General features: G+C 40.3%; 2 protein-coding genes across 8 annotated transcripts in view; one reads left to right on the top strand and one right to left on the bottom strand.

The window, feature by feature from the left end:
* The window catches only part of CDCA7L (cell division cycle associated 7 like), a 32,768-nt gene extending 25,243 nt beyond the window's left edge, over positions 1-7,525 (top strand). For 6 of the 7 annotated variants that reach the window (XM_064412101.1, XM_064412090.1, XM_064412108.1 and 3 more), the window contains 6 exons: positions 1,595-1,669; positions 2,771-2,953; positions 4,352-4,486; positions 5,293-5,442; positions 6,091-6,227; positions 6,579-7,525. In XM_064412101.1, coding sequence (XP_064268171.1) covers positions 1,595-1,669; positions 2,771-2,953; positions 4,352-4,486; positions 5,293-5,442; positions 6,091-6,227; positions 6,579-6,609 — 711 coding nt within the window. In that variant the 3' untranslated portion in view covers positions 6,610-7,525. The remainder of the gene's footprint in view (positions 1-1,594; positions 1,670-2,770; positions 2,954-4,351; positions 4,487-5,292; positions 5,443-6,090; positions 6,228-6,578) is intronic. The other variant, XM_064412116.1, reaches the window with a different exon arrangement.
* DNAH11 (dynein axonemal heavy chain 11) overlaps positions 3,917-14,742 on the bottom strand; it is a 131,000-nt gene continuing 120,174 nt past the window's right edge. The window contains exons 43-47 of the mRNA XM_064412132.1: positions 14,119-14,359; positions 11,736-11,853; positions 9,753-9,885; positions 6,010-6,219; positions 3,917-5,461 (exon numbers count right to left, since the gene is read on the bottom strand). The gene's annotated coding sequence lies outside the window, so the exon portion shown is untranslated. The remainder of the gene's footprint in view (positions 5,462-6,009; positions 6,220-9,752; positions 9,886-11,735; positions 11,854-14,118; positions 14,360-14,742) is intronic.

Genomic DNA, 14,742 nt, shown 5'->3' with positions numbered 1-14,742 from the left:
TCTTATGGTGAATTTTTCTACCTGGGAAAACCCTAGAGGACCCTCAGCATTCAGACATTTAACCCTAAAATAACCTCAAGTAGGGACTAGCCTGGTCAAGTTTAAAACCAGAGTAGAACTAAGAATTTTTAATGTGGATATGAACAAAGTTATAAATGACCAAATTTTGCAGCCTTCAGAACATGTCAGAAAACCAGCTGGTCATTTTAGGTGGTTTATGGTGTTGTTTGCACAATAGTGTTTCTACTTTTTGTTTGTGTGTGACAGATCTCCTGCAGTTACTGATTAAAAAGCCAGCAAAAAACTGCTGAGGATGATAAGTGTAATTTTTCAGCTGTGTGGGATGTGATTTTTGCAGTATTGCTTTACTACATGACTGCTGAACACGTGTGTATGTGTGTGTAGGTGTGGAAAAGAGCAACTGATCATTTACTAATGTTTTTTTCTCTATTATCCAACATGCCACCAGCTCTCTTTAATTATCATGCTGCTATGTAATCCAAACTGATGTTCAGTGATTAGTAGCTCCTTCAGTTTTACTGTGTTTCAGGGAAAGTTGCAGCTTCCAAGCAGTCTTGGAGCTCAAGCAGTACCTCTTGGTGTGGGCCTGCAGCTCCTGTGTAAAAACTTGCTTCAGCTTTGTACCTGTACTTCTAACCTGTCATGTGTTGCCTCTGCTGTTGTGTTGGTCTTGCTGCTCCTTGGTCCTTCTCCCCTTCCACTCTTCCTTGCAGTTCAACCACTGTGAAATTCACTGGCATCCTAGGAGCAGTACTGTACTTAATAAATGCCACACAGAAGTATTTACTGAGAAATACTGTATTCAGCTTTTAATCTCTTGATGGCTGTGGCAATCTCAGAGAGCTAGCAGCTTGGCTCATCCCCACTCTACCAGTGGCTTTTCAGAAGTTAGCCTCATTCTGGAATTCCAGAACAGGTCAGTGCTTTTTTTGTACCTATCAGCCACTGCTTCTGTGGAAATGTACTTCCAAGAAAGACATCTTGTGCATGGTGCAAGAAATAATCATCCTGCTGAAGTACTTCTGATGCTGTACATGATCAGAACATGCATGCATTGGGGGAACTGCCAGTGGGGCTTAGTTGCTCTCCAGCTTTGTAATGAGTGTGTACCCAGTGTCTGCACTGCTTAAGGGGATGCTGAGCTCTCTGGCAAAGAACACAGATGTATCTGCAGTCAGTAAAAGCTCACTGGGAACATCTTACTGTCTTCTGGCACCCTGTCTTTTTTTCCCTCCCTCCTATCATATGAACTTAATTTCTTGTTATCAATCATTACTGTGTTGTAATACACTCCTTTGGTGCTGCTTTGACAAGATACTATGTAAATCTGACTAGCTCTAATTCCCAGTAAGAATTAGTGGGAGCTATAAAGTTAGTATCATTGGCAGAGTTTTTGCTCATGGCAGAGTAAATAAACCCCTTTTATGAGCCCCACTTTATTTAAGTGCTTCCATGAAGGTTCCTTGCACATGTTTATCTGTAATTTGAAGTGCATGTGAAGAATGGATGGTAGGTGGTGTTGCTTATTTTTTAAGTTGCAGTGAGTTTTCAATGTGACATCTCTTGATTCCAGCTTGCCCAGCTGCTGGCAGAACTGAATTCCGTACCGGACCTGTTCCCAGTGAAAATGCCATCCTCAACTCCTTCAGTAAGTTCCCAGTACTGGTTGGTGGTGACAGTAATTTTTGTTAGACTTAGACTTAATGTGTTTCATTAGAAACTTCCAGAAAACTTTCTTCTGATTTCCTTTGGGTTTGGTCACTTCATTTGTATAAATTTACTATGGTTTGCAAAGTGCCAGAGATTACATGAGGAAATGGAATTTTATATGATATTTTATGGAGAAGGACAAAGACCAAGATGAGATGCTACATTTTTGCTCCAGAAATACTGTTTGGGATCTTAGACCAGTGTCTGTGTATGTGGGAATAAGGAAGAGTACATGCTTTCCTTTGGGTTTAGATTCTGTTAATTTCCCTCTTGTAGGCTTTTCTTCTAAAATCCATGCTTCCAAATAGAGCTATGCTTATGAAATTGAACCATTCAACACAAACAGAAATGATACAGTAGTTATTTTTATTGACTTTTCTCAGCTTTAAGCAGAGGAGTGTCAACCCTTCTTTTAGTAGCATCTTTCCAGTGTATTATAAACTGGAAAGATCTGAGGAAACCTTGAAGGGCATGTCTTTGGTAGGTGTCCATGCAGGACTTCTGTTTCATCAGTTTAATCACACTAATTGGGAGGTGTGACAGTATGAAGAGTGCCTCCCAAGAGTCTCCAAAATTAGGAATTTTGAAATAAATGAAGCAACTTCTTAATACCTTTTCAGTTTAAAAAAATTAAAAGAAAATTAACAAGGACTCAGCTTGTTCCTCAAACCGTCTATTCCTCAATGTTCATCAGTTGTGTATTCAGATTGTGGGAAAAGCAGAATATTTAGCTACCAAAGAGCAGTGAAAACTAGCTTCCACCACCCTACTGTGCCACATGTTAAATTCTGGTATAGTTCTGTGATGTTAATTGGAACGGAATTTGATGTTAAGGTGTAATTTTTAAAAGTAGTAAAAAGGTATAGTGTGTAGGGAGTATATTTGGTGGTGGGGTTTTGCTTAACAAATCAGGAGTAGGAGAACAGTAGATCAATTCATGATAGTACAAGTGTGGTACAGACATTTTCAGGTTGTTTCTAGTGTTTAACACTACAAACATAACTGAAAAGACAGTTACTGGAATTTTCTTCTCTTGTAGAGGCAGAAGAAAACCCCGAGGAGGACATTCTCTGAAGGCCAGATAACACGCCGAATGAACCCAACCAGAACTGCTCGTCCACCAGCAAATTTTGCCTTGGAAAAATTTACTGTGTCAGCTGTCAAACTTGCAGAACACATCTGTAGCTACAGACAACAAAACCTCCTGAAGAGACTCAGTGTGGTATTTGCCAGATTTTGATATCCCCAGTAGTCAGGAACTAGGAAACATTTAAATTGTTGGCCAGCTCTTAGATCAGACATGACATCCTACACAAAGTTATTGAAAATCTTTGGTTGGGATTACCTACAGAAGTTATTTCCAGGCCTTTCTGTTTCATCTTTCACCTGTTAAGTGGGTTCTATTTGTGACCAGTGTTACTCAGGCATAACAAGACAGTTAACTTCTGGTCTGTTATTAATTCTTCATCTGAAAATTACTAGATCCCATAATGTACAAAACCTCGGAATGGCAAGGCAGTGGGGTGGTGGAGGTGGCAAAGCAGATCTTCTCTGTTGCCAGACTTGGGGGGGAAAAAAAAGGCAAAAATCCTTCTCTGGAAATAGGAGAATGATGATGTGAGTTATATGGCTGAACTGAGAATGAATTAAGGGAATCTGCACCAGCACACTGTTAATGTACAGGCTAGTAATTGAAAAGTTGCAGATTTTACTCTTTCCTATTTTTAAAAATACGTTTTTTTCCTCCTCTAGCCTATGGTGGTCATTTGTCTTGCTTATATTTTCTGTATAGCCCTTATGGGGAGGACCCTTTAAGTCTGAATCCTTACAGGCTGGATCCCAGTTCTGCTTGTAGGAACAAGTGCTGGACATAGTTAAAGCATTATAGAGGGAACTTGGCTATTAGAAGAAGAGGAGTAGCACCAAATGAGAACCTGGGCTGGCAAATGACTGTTTTGGACAGAACAGAACTGATCTATAGTGAAGGACAAATGAGGTCTTCAGAGACAGGTATGGGGAAGGCTAAGAATATGATGAGATTTGTTCATGAATAGGGGTCAAAGAGAATGATTATTTAGATGGAAAAAACCATTGCTTAATGGTGAAGTGGAGTACTTCCAAATAAGAAAGGGCTGGGATTGGCAGGACTAACCTAAAACTTCAGTAGTTTTTTTTTTGCAGGACGTTAGAGATTGTCATTGGAGAAAGCAACTAGAGAACATACAAGGAGATTGAAGGATGAAAGCATGGGAAGGCAGATGATCACAGTTCTTGATTTTGAGAGGGAACAAATGGAGTATGAAGAGTTACAGTGAAGGAGGAGAGGGAATGCAAAGAAAAGTTAGCAGTAAAACATTGTCAAGGATTTGTGCGAACAGAAGAAGTAATGATGGAAAGGAATGAAATAAAATGAATAAATGTGTGGTAGAGAAAAGCTTATGGAGGAGAGGGAGAGAAAGAGGCAGGGGTGATTTGGAAACTCTTCCCTGTTGAGGTACATGAGCCTGTAGTTTGCCAGCTGTAGACTGCATGCTCATTGTAAATGAAGGAATTTGTCACCAAGTGTGGTGACAGAGGCTTCATGACATCAGACAAAAGGTATTGAGATGAGTTTGTTTAGCAGAGGGATTGTGGAGCACGCAAAAGAAGGAGATCATTGAAGTACTCGTCTCATCGCCCGGTAGAAGACATAACTGAGGAGGACTTGAACAACATTGCAATCACTGTTAGAGACAAAATCTATGACAAAGTTCTCGTAAGTGGTTGCCGTATTCTTCAGTGTGTCTGTGTGCTTGAAATGAAAAGTCTCTCACTATTTCACTGGTGTTTGCTAAAAGGTGTCCTTTCCTGAGGCTCTGGGGAGTTCAGCTCATCATTATTATGTCACACAAGTACAGCTTTGAAAGCTTTGCCAGACTTCTCTGGGCTTGGCTGTGGTGGTTGATACTTCCCACTGGCTTTTTGCCCCTGAAAAGTGTTTTTGTGCCACAGAGCTGTTAAGTCAAGTTTGCTGTAGCTATTACTTGCCACTTGTAAGAGTTGGCATCCTTTTTCTCTCTCTCACTAATAAAAATGTTGTGTTGTACCATTAAATAACAGTGATCCCTGCTGTTCTTTGTACCTCTGGAAATGACATTTCTGTACAGGTTGTGTAGTGTCCAGTGTTTTTAATGAAGCTCCTCCTTCCTTTTTTCCCTGCTGGATTTGGTTATTATTGATTATCATAAAGATCATATTACCATGTATGTCATGCTTCATAGTATGGGCAGGCATGAGTCACAAGATCATTTTCTCAGTAGTTTTAGGTTTTTCCTGGAGAGAAGTAAGGACCAGAGCTATGATTATGAGGTTCATGTAATTTGAGACTTCTAGTTGAAACTTGGCACTGTCTCTGTAAAATTCCTAGCATTGTTGTATTATTTATCATGGTAACTGAACTCACTCTTCATTGTTTAATTTGACTTTGGTTTGAATTTGTGCTTATTATTATTAGGAAAGCTCATCAATGGGCGTTTAAGATGTCCTTCATACAAATGTTTTTCTCTTCCATTCCACCTTTAGGGTAGTACTTGCCACCAATGTCGACAGAAGACAACTGATACAAAGACAATCTGTCGCAAGCAGGGCTGTGGAGGAGTCAGGGGGCAGTTCTGTGGCCCCTGTCTTCGAAATCGATACGGTGAAGATGTGAAGTCAGCTCTGCTTGATCCAGTAAGTATCATTCTTGAACCTGGAATGAAAGTGTGGTGAATAGAGTTTTGTTAGTAATCCATGATGTTAAGAATATGCTCCTGGTAACGGTGTTCAAATGTTTTTGCCAAGAGCAGATCTGTAGTACTAACTAATGGCTCTGATGGGCTAGCCCAGTGTGGCAGTGGCTGCTCTGTTAGCACCTGTGCTTTATGTGCAGTTGCTGGGCAGCTTGGAGGTGCTTAACTTCATGTACCAGCTAGTTAATTCAGTCCCAGGAATTGTCCTGTACCAGCAGGCAGAGAGAGGCAAGGAACTTGTCATAGTGGGTACCCATCTCTTTGTAGGGAGCTGTCTACAGTCAGCCTAACATGGAATGAATGTTAGGCATTATAGATTACTTCAGTCTATTTGAAAATCAATACTGAGCACATCAGAGAACCTGAGGCTTCAGACTAAGAAGTATTCAAGCACTTAATAATTTTTCTAATCCTGCAGAATTTGGAAAATGTTAATAAGGTTGGCTGGCTGATAGAGGCTTGTAAAACCTTGCCCTGAACAATCACATGGTGGGGAAGCCATACTCGCATTTCTCTGAGCAACAGGAAGGCCGGTATAACATTTTTCATGTCTTGCTTTTCCCCTTCTCCCACGTTCACACCCCTGCAGGCCTGGATCTGTCCTCCGTGTCGCGGGGTGTGCAACTGCAGCTACTGCCGCCGGCGGGACGGGCGCTGTGCCACCGGCATGCTCATCCACCTGGCCAAGTTCTACGGCTACAGCAACGCCAAGGAGTACCTGGAAAGGTGAGAGCTCTGCCCTCTGGTCATTCCTTTTTAAACTGTTACAGCCCTTTAATAAATAACACTTGACTTCTTGTGCCCTGAGGCAAATCCTGCACCTATGCAAAAGAAGTTTCTTGGATTTCAGATTTTTTTCCTTGGCTGAAATCAGTTTATTTGAAGAGAGGTATATTGTCTGTGTAAACAACTAATTCGATTAAAAAATGGGAAGACTTCTGCCTATTTTGGAATTCCTGTTGGTTGCCTGAAGTGTATAGAAGTGCTGTTTTGGAAGTTACCATCTATAGCAATGGAAATTCATGGGGAAGCTGAGTTTCCTAAAAAGCACTAACACTGTTTTCTCATATCTTCTAGTTTACAAAAACAACTGCCGGATGACAATTGAGAGCACTGGACTCAAGCCATGCCTGAAACTGGTTAATATGTTAACAGTTTGACTTCAGAAGTTTATTACTATGTTTTACATAAAATAGAATTGTAGTATATAGCGTATTCATTTCTGTATTGGAAACTTTCTGATTGATATGGTCTTATGCAAAAGATCTCTCAGGAAAATGTTTTGGTAGAGAAATCTACATGCACAGACCTATATGTTAAGTGAAATGGCACTCTTGAACCTTGAGTGGTTAATTTTTAATAGAGCTACACAACCACATGATGGACAGCTTGATCAAAATGAGCAATATTTTTATTTATATAATTGTGCAAGTTTTCAGAAAGGGTGTTTAACAGCTACCTTCAAAGCAACCCATCTTCAAAGAAACAAAACACCCTTGTCTACCAGCTTGACCATAAAGATCATTTTTCCAGCTCTGCCTTCTGAACCTGTTTCACCACCTGTAGTTTATAGAGCTTGTCCTTGCAAAGAAGGAAAAGGTACTTTCATCTGAATGCCATTATATTCCAGCCAAAGGTGATGCAATCGACCAGTGCAAGGATGGGTTTTGAAAATTTTATTCCAAAGTGCAATTATTCACCAAAACATGAAAGTAGAAGAGTGTTTAAAAAGAATTTAAAAATATCCCAGTAAAAAAAAACAACAAAACTTCTCACCAGCAGTTTTTGTGTAATGCACCTGCTGTCTGAAGCATCTACCCACCTGTCATAACTGTTCTATATCAGAGTTCAGGATTAAGTTTTTTTACAGTTCATACTTAGATATTTTTGCATTTGTACAACCAGGCTTTCAAACAACTGTGTTTAAATGCAAGATATTTGTATTGCATGTTAAAGTATGTTAAAATCCTGTAATATACACATTTCTTTTTATGTAGAGAGAATAAAGACTGTTCTAAAGAAGAGTATTTTGTGATTCAAACTACACCCTGATGCTGTTTCCCATTTACTTTCCCATAGCAAGTGTAATGGTGCTTGGAGATCAATAGTCATTATGTGGAGAAACACATGAGCACAACATTGTCAGATGAGGAAATAACAACATAGACCACATAAGCATTACGTTAAGGATTGTTTTTTTGTGAGACAAAAATACAGTCCTTAATGTAACACTTATGCTCTAGCTTTTGCTCTAGCTGACTGAAAAATCTCTCTTTTTGCTATCAGGCAGACTTAGAAAGCAGCATGTTCTATTGAAAGCTTAGTATGAAACTGCCAGGAGTGAAACTATTCCTGCCAGAACCCATTTACCCGACTTCTCAATCTTCAGCTTGAAAGTCAAAACACAAGTTGTCCTCCTGCTTTTGCTTTTATAAGCTGGACATTCATAAACATTCTTGGTTTCCCTTTGATCCACTGGAATAGTCTTTAAAAAAATGTCTGGCATTGCTGAAGTCGGCTCCTGAACCATGTTTCTGCTCTGGGCCCCACTGTCCCATGTGGTGCCTGCAGTAATAGTAGCACCTGCTTTACATGATGTTCTGTAGTGCAAGACCAGAATAATTTGTGTTTAAACAGTTGCTAAATAGTTAAGGCTACATTTGAACATGTAGTAGTAGTGTAGATTTTTGATTTGGTTGGTTTAGATTTAGATTTAGTTGGCCTGCTGTGCATCATCTGTTTGTTCGAATGTAGAGATGAGTCCATAGCATCTGTTCTGGACTGTACTTGTGGATTCATTAACGTGCCCTTTTACTAAAAGCAGAGACTGTAGTGATAGGAAATTTTATATTTATAAACACCAACACAAGCCCAGACGGCACATACAAGGTTCCTTGATGCTTTCCTCATCTCCAGAGGAGGAATGAACTGTATTGCCCTTGGACTGACAGATGTATAAAAAAAAAAAAGCCTCTGAAAAGTTGATGCCTCCATTTCACAAAGCAACATTCAAATGACATCCTTGCCATCGCTCCATTGCCCCACTCTAACTTTCTTCTTGGGGTTTACCTGCTGTATAGCAACTCCTTTCCAAAAGAGTGGCTTTCTTTTTGTTATATTCAGGTCTGGTGAAGAGTATGAGTAACGATGGTGTTTCTCTGATTGCCACTGGGAGTCACTCACCTTTCTCTAATGAGCTGTAGCTCTGTTGCCAGCTTTTCTCAGTTAAAACTAAAATCTGATGTTGACAGCAGGCCTGAATTGTCATTCCTGAACTAGATGCTTCAGTCTCAGGAAGATACAGATTCAAAAGAAGAAAATAAGGTGTTTATCATGTGAAGGTTGTTAAAAGAGGAGTTGCAGCTCAAAAAGTGAACATGGTTTCCATTCAGGGACAGCCTACAACTCTATTACTGCAATAACTGCTTGCTTAAAAGTCCAGATTAAAAAAAAAATCTCTTTCACTTTGCCCACCTAATTATACCTCATTTTACCTCATGCTAATCATAGAATCACTGAGTATTCTGAGTTGGAAGTGACCCACAATGCAGGTGTTCTCAAGTACTTTCCTTTATTCTTGGTATGTCTCCCCAAAAGCTTTATGGCATTATGACCCAACAAATATATATATATATATATATATATTACATCTGTTTATTTAGAATTGGCAACTTTCAGACTTTCAGTCAAGGTAGAAGAAAAAAACAGGATACAGATGCTTTTTGTGGGGTCTTATGTTTGTTGGTTTTTGGATTTGGGGGGTTTGTTGGTAGGTTGGTTGATGGTTTTTTGTGCAGATTAGGTTGTGGTTTTGGGTTTTTTTTAATTGCAGTTGTGTGGATTACTTGATCCAGGTTGCCAGCATGTGCTAACTACTAACCCTATTCTGCACCTCTGAGAGCTGCAAAAAAATTCTAGGAGTTAATTTTTGTGAAATTTATAGTTTCTGGAATAGTCTTTAAGCTTCTGAACCTAGGTTGGATTAGAGCTGCTGCTTTACTACAATGCAGACCTTGTTCAGACATAGTTAACAGTTATTTAAATGCAGGAAGTATATTTAATGATTAGAACACCAAGCTGGTATGAAATTTATAGCCACAGTGACAAATGCCAGCAATCTAGCACCATGCATAAGCTTCTTGTTGCTGTTCATAGGGTCACAACACTTTAGTGCAACTCTTGATGATGCAGCGTCACTGCCTAATAGAATCCCTGAACTAGGAGATCAAGCAATTTAAGTTCATTTCTTACCTTGCACAGAAGGCATACAGATACAGGCTCCTTCCCTTGCTGGGTGGTCATGCTCCTCCTTGGTCTTTCTTGTTACATCTGCAATTTGAGCCCGCCTTATCCAAAGGCCAGTTGTTCTTGCTCTGCATTACAGCTTAAAAAAAAAAATTAAAAGTGCTTTCAGTAATTCTATATCCAGACAGTAAGTTTAATGTCAGAACTGTCAACCTCTTGGGGCCGTCATGCTCAAGCCTGAGACTGTGTTGAGTCTGCCCTTCTCCAGAGAGTGATGTCAGCCCAGCCAGTGTCCTGTGAGGAGTTCCTGGCCACCTTTCTGCTAGTCAAGTGAAGCATTTAGCTCAATGCCATTGGTGACCATGCAGAATTTGAGCTACACTGTTGCCAAGCATTCCTGTGGTGTTCAGAATAAATGCAAACATACATTCACAGATTCACAGAATATTCTGAGGGAAGGGACCAACAAGAATCATCAAGTCCAACTCCTAAATTAATGATCCATATGGAGGTTGAACCCACAAACCTTGGTGTTACTCACACTATGCTCTAACCAACTCAGCTAATGTTCTGTGATTGTGACAAGAAATGAGATGTACTGCTTTATTCACTACACTGATGAAAGTTTTCCATCCCCTCCTGTGGCAACAGCTACACAAAGAGGGTTGGGAGACTTGATTTATTTTTCTCCTTAGCCTCATAACTCTTTTATAGAAAAAAACAGAATACCATGATATATTACATGAGTACAGAATACCATGATATGAAGCAGAGTACCATTATATATGCCCTGAATTAGTTAAAAAACAGTGGCAAGAAAAACTTGCACTCTTAAGCCTTTTTTAAACTATAAAGTCAAGCTCTTATTTCCTTACCTGCTTTGTCCTCACACTTCTAAGTAGCCTGAAGGTAAGTTAGGATTGTTCCCCCTGCGTTCAGGAAAGGATTATTCTAAGGTTAATGTGATTTTAATCTTTTTATTTAAGCTGTGATTAACAGCACCACAAACATAGCCAACACCAGTAGTTAAAGAGAAATGTCTGACATTGAAACCGTATGCTTGGTGGCCTACACCCATCACTGCTGACCTGTCAGAAAGCACTGATGAGTGTATAAGCCAGAAAGCCTCACCACTGCTGGCAGCACAATGTCCTCTGTCCAGATGTTAAATTTTTAGTACCTCATGAGAAAATCAGTAACTCTGAAAGAAGCATCTGTACCTCCTGCCTTAACTGTATGTGAACTGCTTTTTTAGGCAAAATAAGCTACAGATTACAAGTGTAAAGAGTCCTTTTGTCTACAGAGAAAATACACTGCTGAAGTCACCAGAAAGTATAAGCTTACGAAAGTCTAAGGTGATTGTTTCAGTGGAATTTGTTGTTTCCCTCATGTAAGTATGTCTGAAATCAGTTGTAGAAGCTGATCAGCATGGGATGGGTTGCTGGCAGCAGAGAATGTGAGTATGCTCAGTCCTGTTAAATTGCTGTCTTGGGGAGAAACCTGAACATCACCATGAGAAGCTGCCAGAATCTGCTAACAGCAAATGCAAATTGTCTGATACCATCTTAATTGGTATTTAAACTTAATATTTAAACTTCCAATAAGCCAGTGCAAAGTGCAAATCAGGAATGTAAGGGATTCTGACAGAGGCTCTGAATAATGGCATAATGCAGCATACATTGCCATGAGATATCAGAAGAATTTCCAGAAATAATGCCTGTTTCATCCATGTCTAACCACTGCTGGTGGCAGGCTAACAGAAAGGAATCCCACAAGATGCTAAACACGCCTGGTACTTGGGACAAAGGGAGGTGATGGAGCCTTTGCTTTAGCAAAGTGCTTGGTGTTTCTACAAAACCCACTTCAAGGGAAAACTGACTTTCATTAGGACAAAATTTGGAAGAAATAAGAATGGAACAAGGCTGCTGGGCTTAAATCACTGGAATAGCTCTGCATAGTAGCTGAACCCTGTGACTGTGGGGTACTTACCAGCGGACAAAGCTGTGTGTGGATGGATATACTGGTTTAGTCCATGTGTCTGGCACAACATCACAAAAGAGCGAACATTGCAGCACTTCCATGTAAGCAGAAAACATCAGCTCCCCCTCTGGAGAAAAATTAAAAGCATACATAAAGAATAAAGAATCTTCCATGTCCAAAAGAGCCACAAAAGCCCTGAAATAAGTAATATGCCTTCAGACTGAGGTTCAGATGTTTAAAAGACCTATGGATCTCTGAAAGGAAAAGTTTCATCACCTTACTCTTTGAGGCAAACAAGAGCATAGGGTCTCCAGGCAATAGTCTTCTTGCATGATTTCTGCTATGTTAAGCTTCTCAGGAAGCATTTACAGAATATTACCCAAGACATTCTTAACCTCTTCAGGACAATACAACAGATCCAATAGAAATCCCAGCAAATCAACTCCTAACTCTTCCACTTTCAAGTGTCTGATTTCTTCAGAAGAGCACAAATATCTCATTTTCTTAGATAAAAAGCAGAGATGCTCCCTCCATCACCTTTGCTGTCTTCTTGGCAACAGTATTGAGAGGAATGACTGCAAACCAATTAACACTTAGCAGCTTCTATTTAGCTTTACATTTTCAGGTAACATTGACCCTTGAAGCCTACTAATGCATTGTCCTGGATTGGGATGACTGCTGTTACTAGGATACACCCTGGAATTGTCTTGATTTTCAGTCAAATGTGATCAGTAGTTTGTATTTCTCTAGTACCTAATAGCTTCCATCACCCCCTCCACCACCCAAAGTCCTTGCTGTCTCAGGCATTAGGCAAAACACAGCACAGGCACAGACATGCCTCACCCCCAAAAAGAGCCTCTCTCCCTGCAGGCTTAGTCTGCAACTGAGACAGAACATAAATGAAGAACAATTCATAACAGTGCTAATGAGCAGGAATTGAAATCACACCATTACTGCAGCTCAGCCTCTGTTTCAGCCCTAGCTTTGGCAGACTTAATGATGAATGCCATATGTTATGGTCCAGACTCCCTAAAGTGGATGGGGACTGAGCATGAAAAGCACAAGCTCCCCCCAGGAGATGAAGCAATGTTTGGCTACTTGCATGCAGAGCTGTCACATTTCCTCCTGCAAAACCTCCATGATCTGATAGTGAGGAGAGGGGAAAAAAAAAGAGTGCTCAGAGGAAAAGGAGGGAGTAAAGAAAGGGGTGGAGAAATGCAGAATCAAAGTGGCAGTCATAGGGGACTTTAATTAACTCTGATGAGGATAAGGAACTGAAGGCTCAGTCTCATCATATGCCAGGCTTTGGGGCACATCTACATTCAGAAAGGAAGATTCAGAAGATGGCAAAATCTGAAAACAGAACCAGCTGATATTTGTGATTACATTTTCCTTCCCTGCTCCTTTATTCATTTAATCTCTTAATCACTGGTGATGTTCTGTGCTTAAAACCCATCCTTTTAAATTTTTCTGGAAGGAGTTTGGCTATACTAATGTATCTGTGTGTCTGACATATCTTGACTATGAACAGAATTGCAATGTCCCATCCAACTCCGTATTAAGTGACAAAGCTTATCCTGGTATTAGGGTTGGTGCATTTAACCCAGCATCTGATAGTTTATCAGTATTAATGTTATTGTTCTGCTAGACTCCAGGTTCTGTGGTGAGGTGCTGAGGCTAAGAGATGGTCAGAAACCCTCCTTGGCCAGGATTCACCTCTTCAGACTACCCAAAAACTAAAACTCCCTGAAAACCTCTTCCTTTACTGCTTGCAAGGGAAGTCTTGGAGCAGCCACAAGGCTCCTTCCAGGAAGGGAAGCAGTGGGAGAGCCTGTGCTCAGGCAGCTCTTCCTGGCATGGAAAGCCTGCACACCACTGCTAGGCTGGGCTGTGAATGCAGCAGAAAAAGTCAGGACTGCAGGCTAGGAGGGACTTCCTTTGCTTGCCACAAGTGGGAAGGTGTAGGAAAGCTACCCTATGGATTTTTATCATTCAGGAGATGGGAACAAAGGACAGAGGTCAAGACTAGACCCACCAATTCAACACCTTTTTTCTAGTAAGTTATTTTTGCTGTACTTGTTTATAAAAAGTATACCAAAAAAAAGAAAAAAAAGTGAGATAAATCTATACCTTGTTTCCCACCCCACAATAAATTCAATATGAAAAAGAAATCGGTCCAAATGTCTTCCTAGTTCATTACCTCTTGGCCAGGCTGGTGCATTATCACAACCATTAACATTCATCTGATCTTTTCTAATTTGATGCCTTCCCCCTGCCACCCCCCACAACCTTCCAGCACCCAAAATGAAGTCTGTTGATGAAATAACACAGTAAAATGTGTATTCCACCTGTCATTAAAAGCACTGACAACACACTGAATGAAGAACTTCACCTCTTTCACTGCACTAGGACAGGGACTGGCCTGATCCCTCTCCCATGGGTATATGGGTTGCTTTTCCAAAGGAGTTTTGAAGAGATTATCTGATGTTGACAAGAATCCCATCTCAGCACTGGGCTGCAGTCCCTGTAGTGCAGGGCTTTCAGATGAAAGAATTTCATCTATGTATTTATGGTATCCATCATAATCCAGATTTGGAGAGGCCAAGAAACATGGTGCCAAGTTCTCCTTCAAGCTGTAGGAAAAGAATCAATAATGTTATTGGTAATGCTGACACCAGGAAACATTCTCCTATAGCTACAAAGTTTGAGAAATTTATTTGAAGTCTGTCAGCACCACAGCTGCATGTTCTGATATAAGGGAACCGAGTTATCAAAATATTCCCAGCATAGTTACTATTTGCATAATTTCTGGACACTTCCATTTTCTGTGGGGTTGCTTCTTACTTCATGAGGATGCTTTGCTTTTATTTTAAGGACTGTCACTACTGAGGCAAGTGTATATTAAGTACTCCAAGCCTGCATCACCTCAGCAGCCAAGCAAGGATTCTTATGCCATTTTGGTACTCCACTACATCTTACCAAGTGCAGGAGTATTGCATGGGGTTCTGTACTGCTG

This window comes from Passer domesticus, chromosome 1 (genome assembly GCF_036417665.1).
Source record: "Passer domesticus isolate bPasDom1 chromosome 1, bPasDom1.hap1, whole genome shotgun sequence".
In the NCBI taxonomy this organism is placed as follows: domain Eukaryota; kingdom Metazoa; phylum Chordata; class Aves; order Passeriformes; family Passeridae; genus Passer; species Passer domesticus.
The sequence above is the reverse complement of the archived record's forward strand: the minus strand, read 5'-3'. Positions and strand labels throughout refer to the sequence as shown.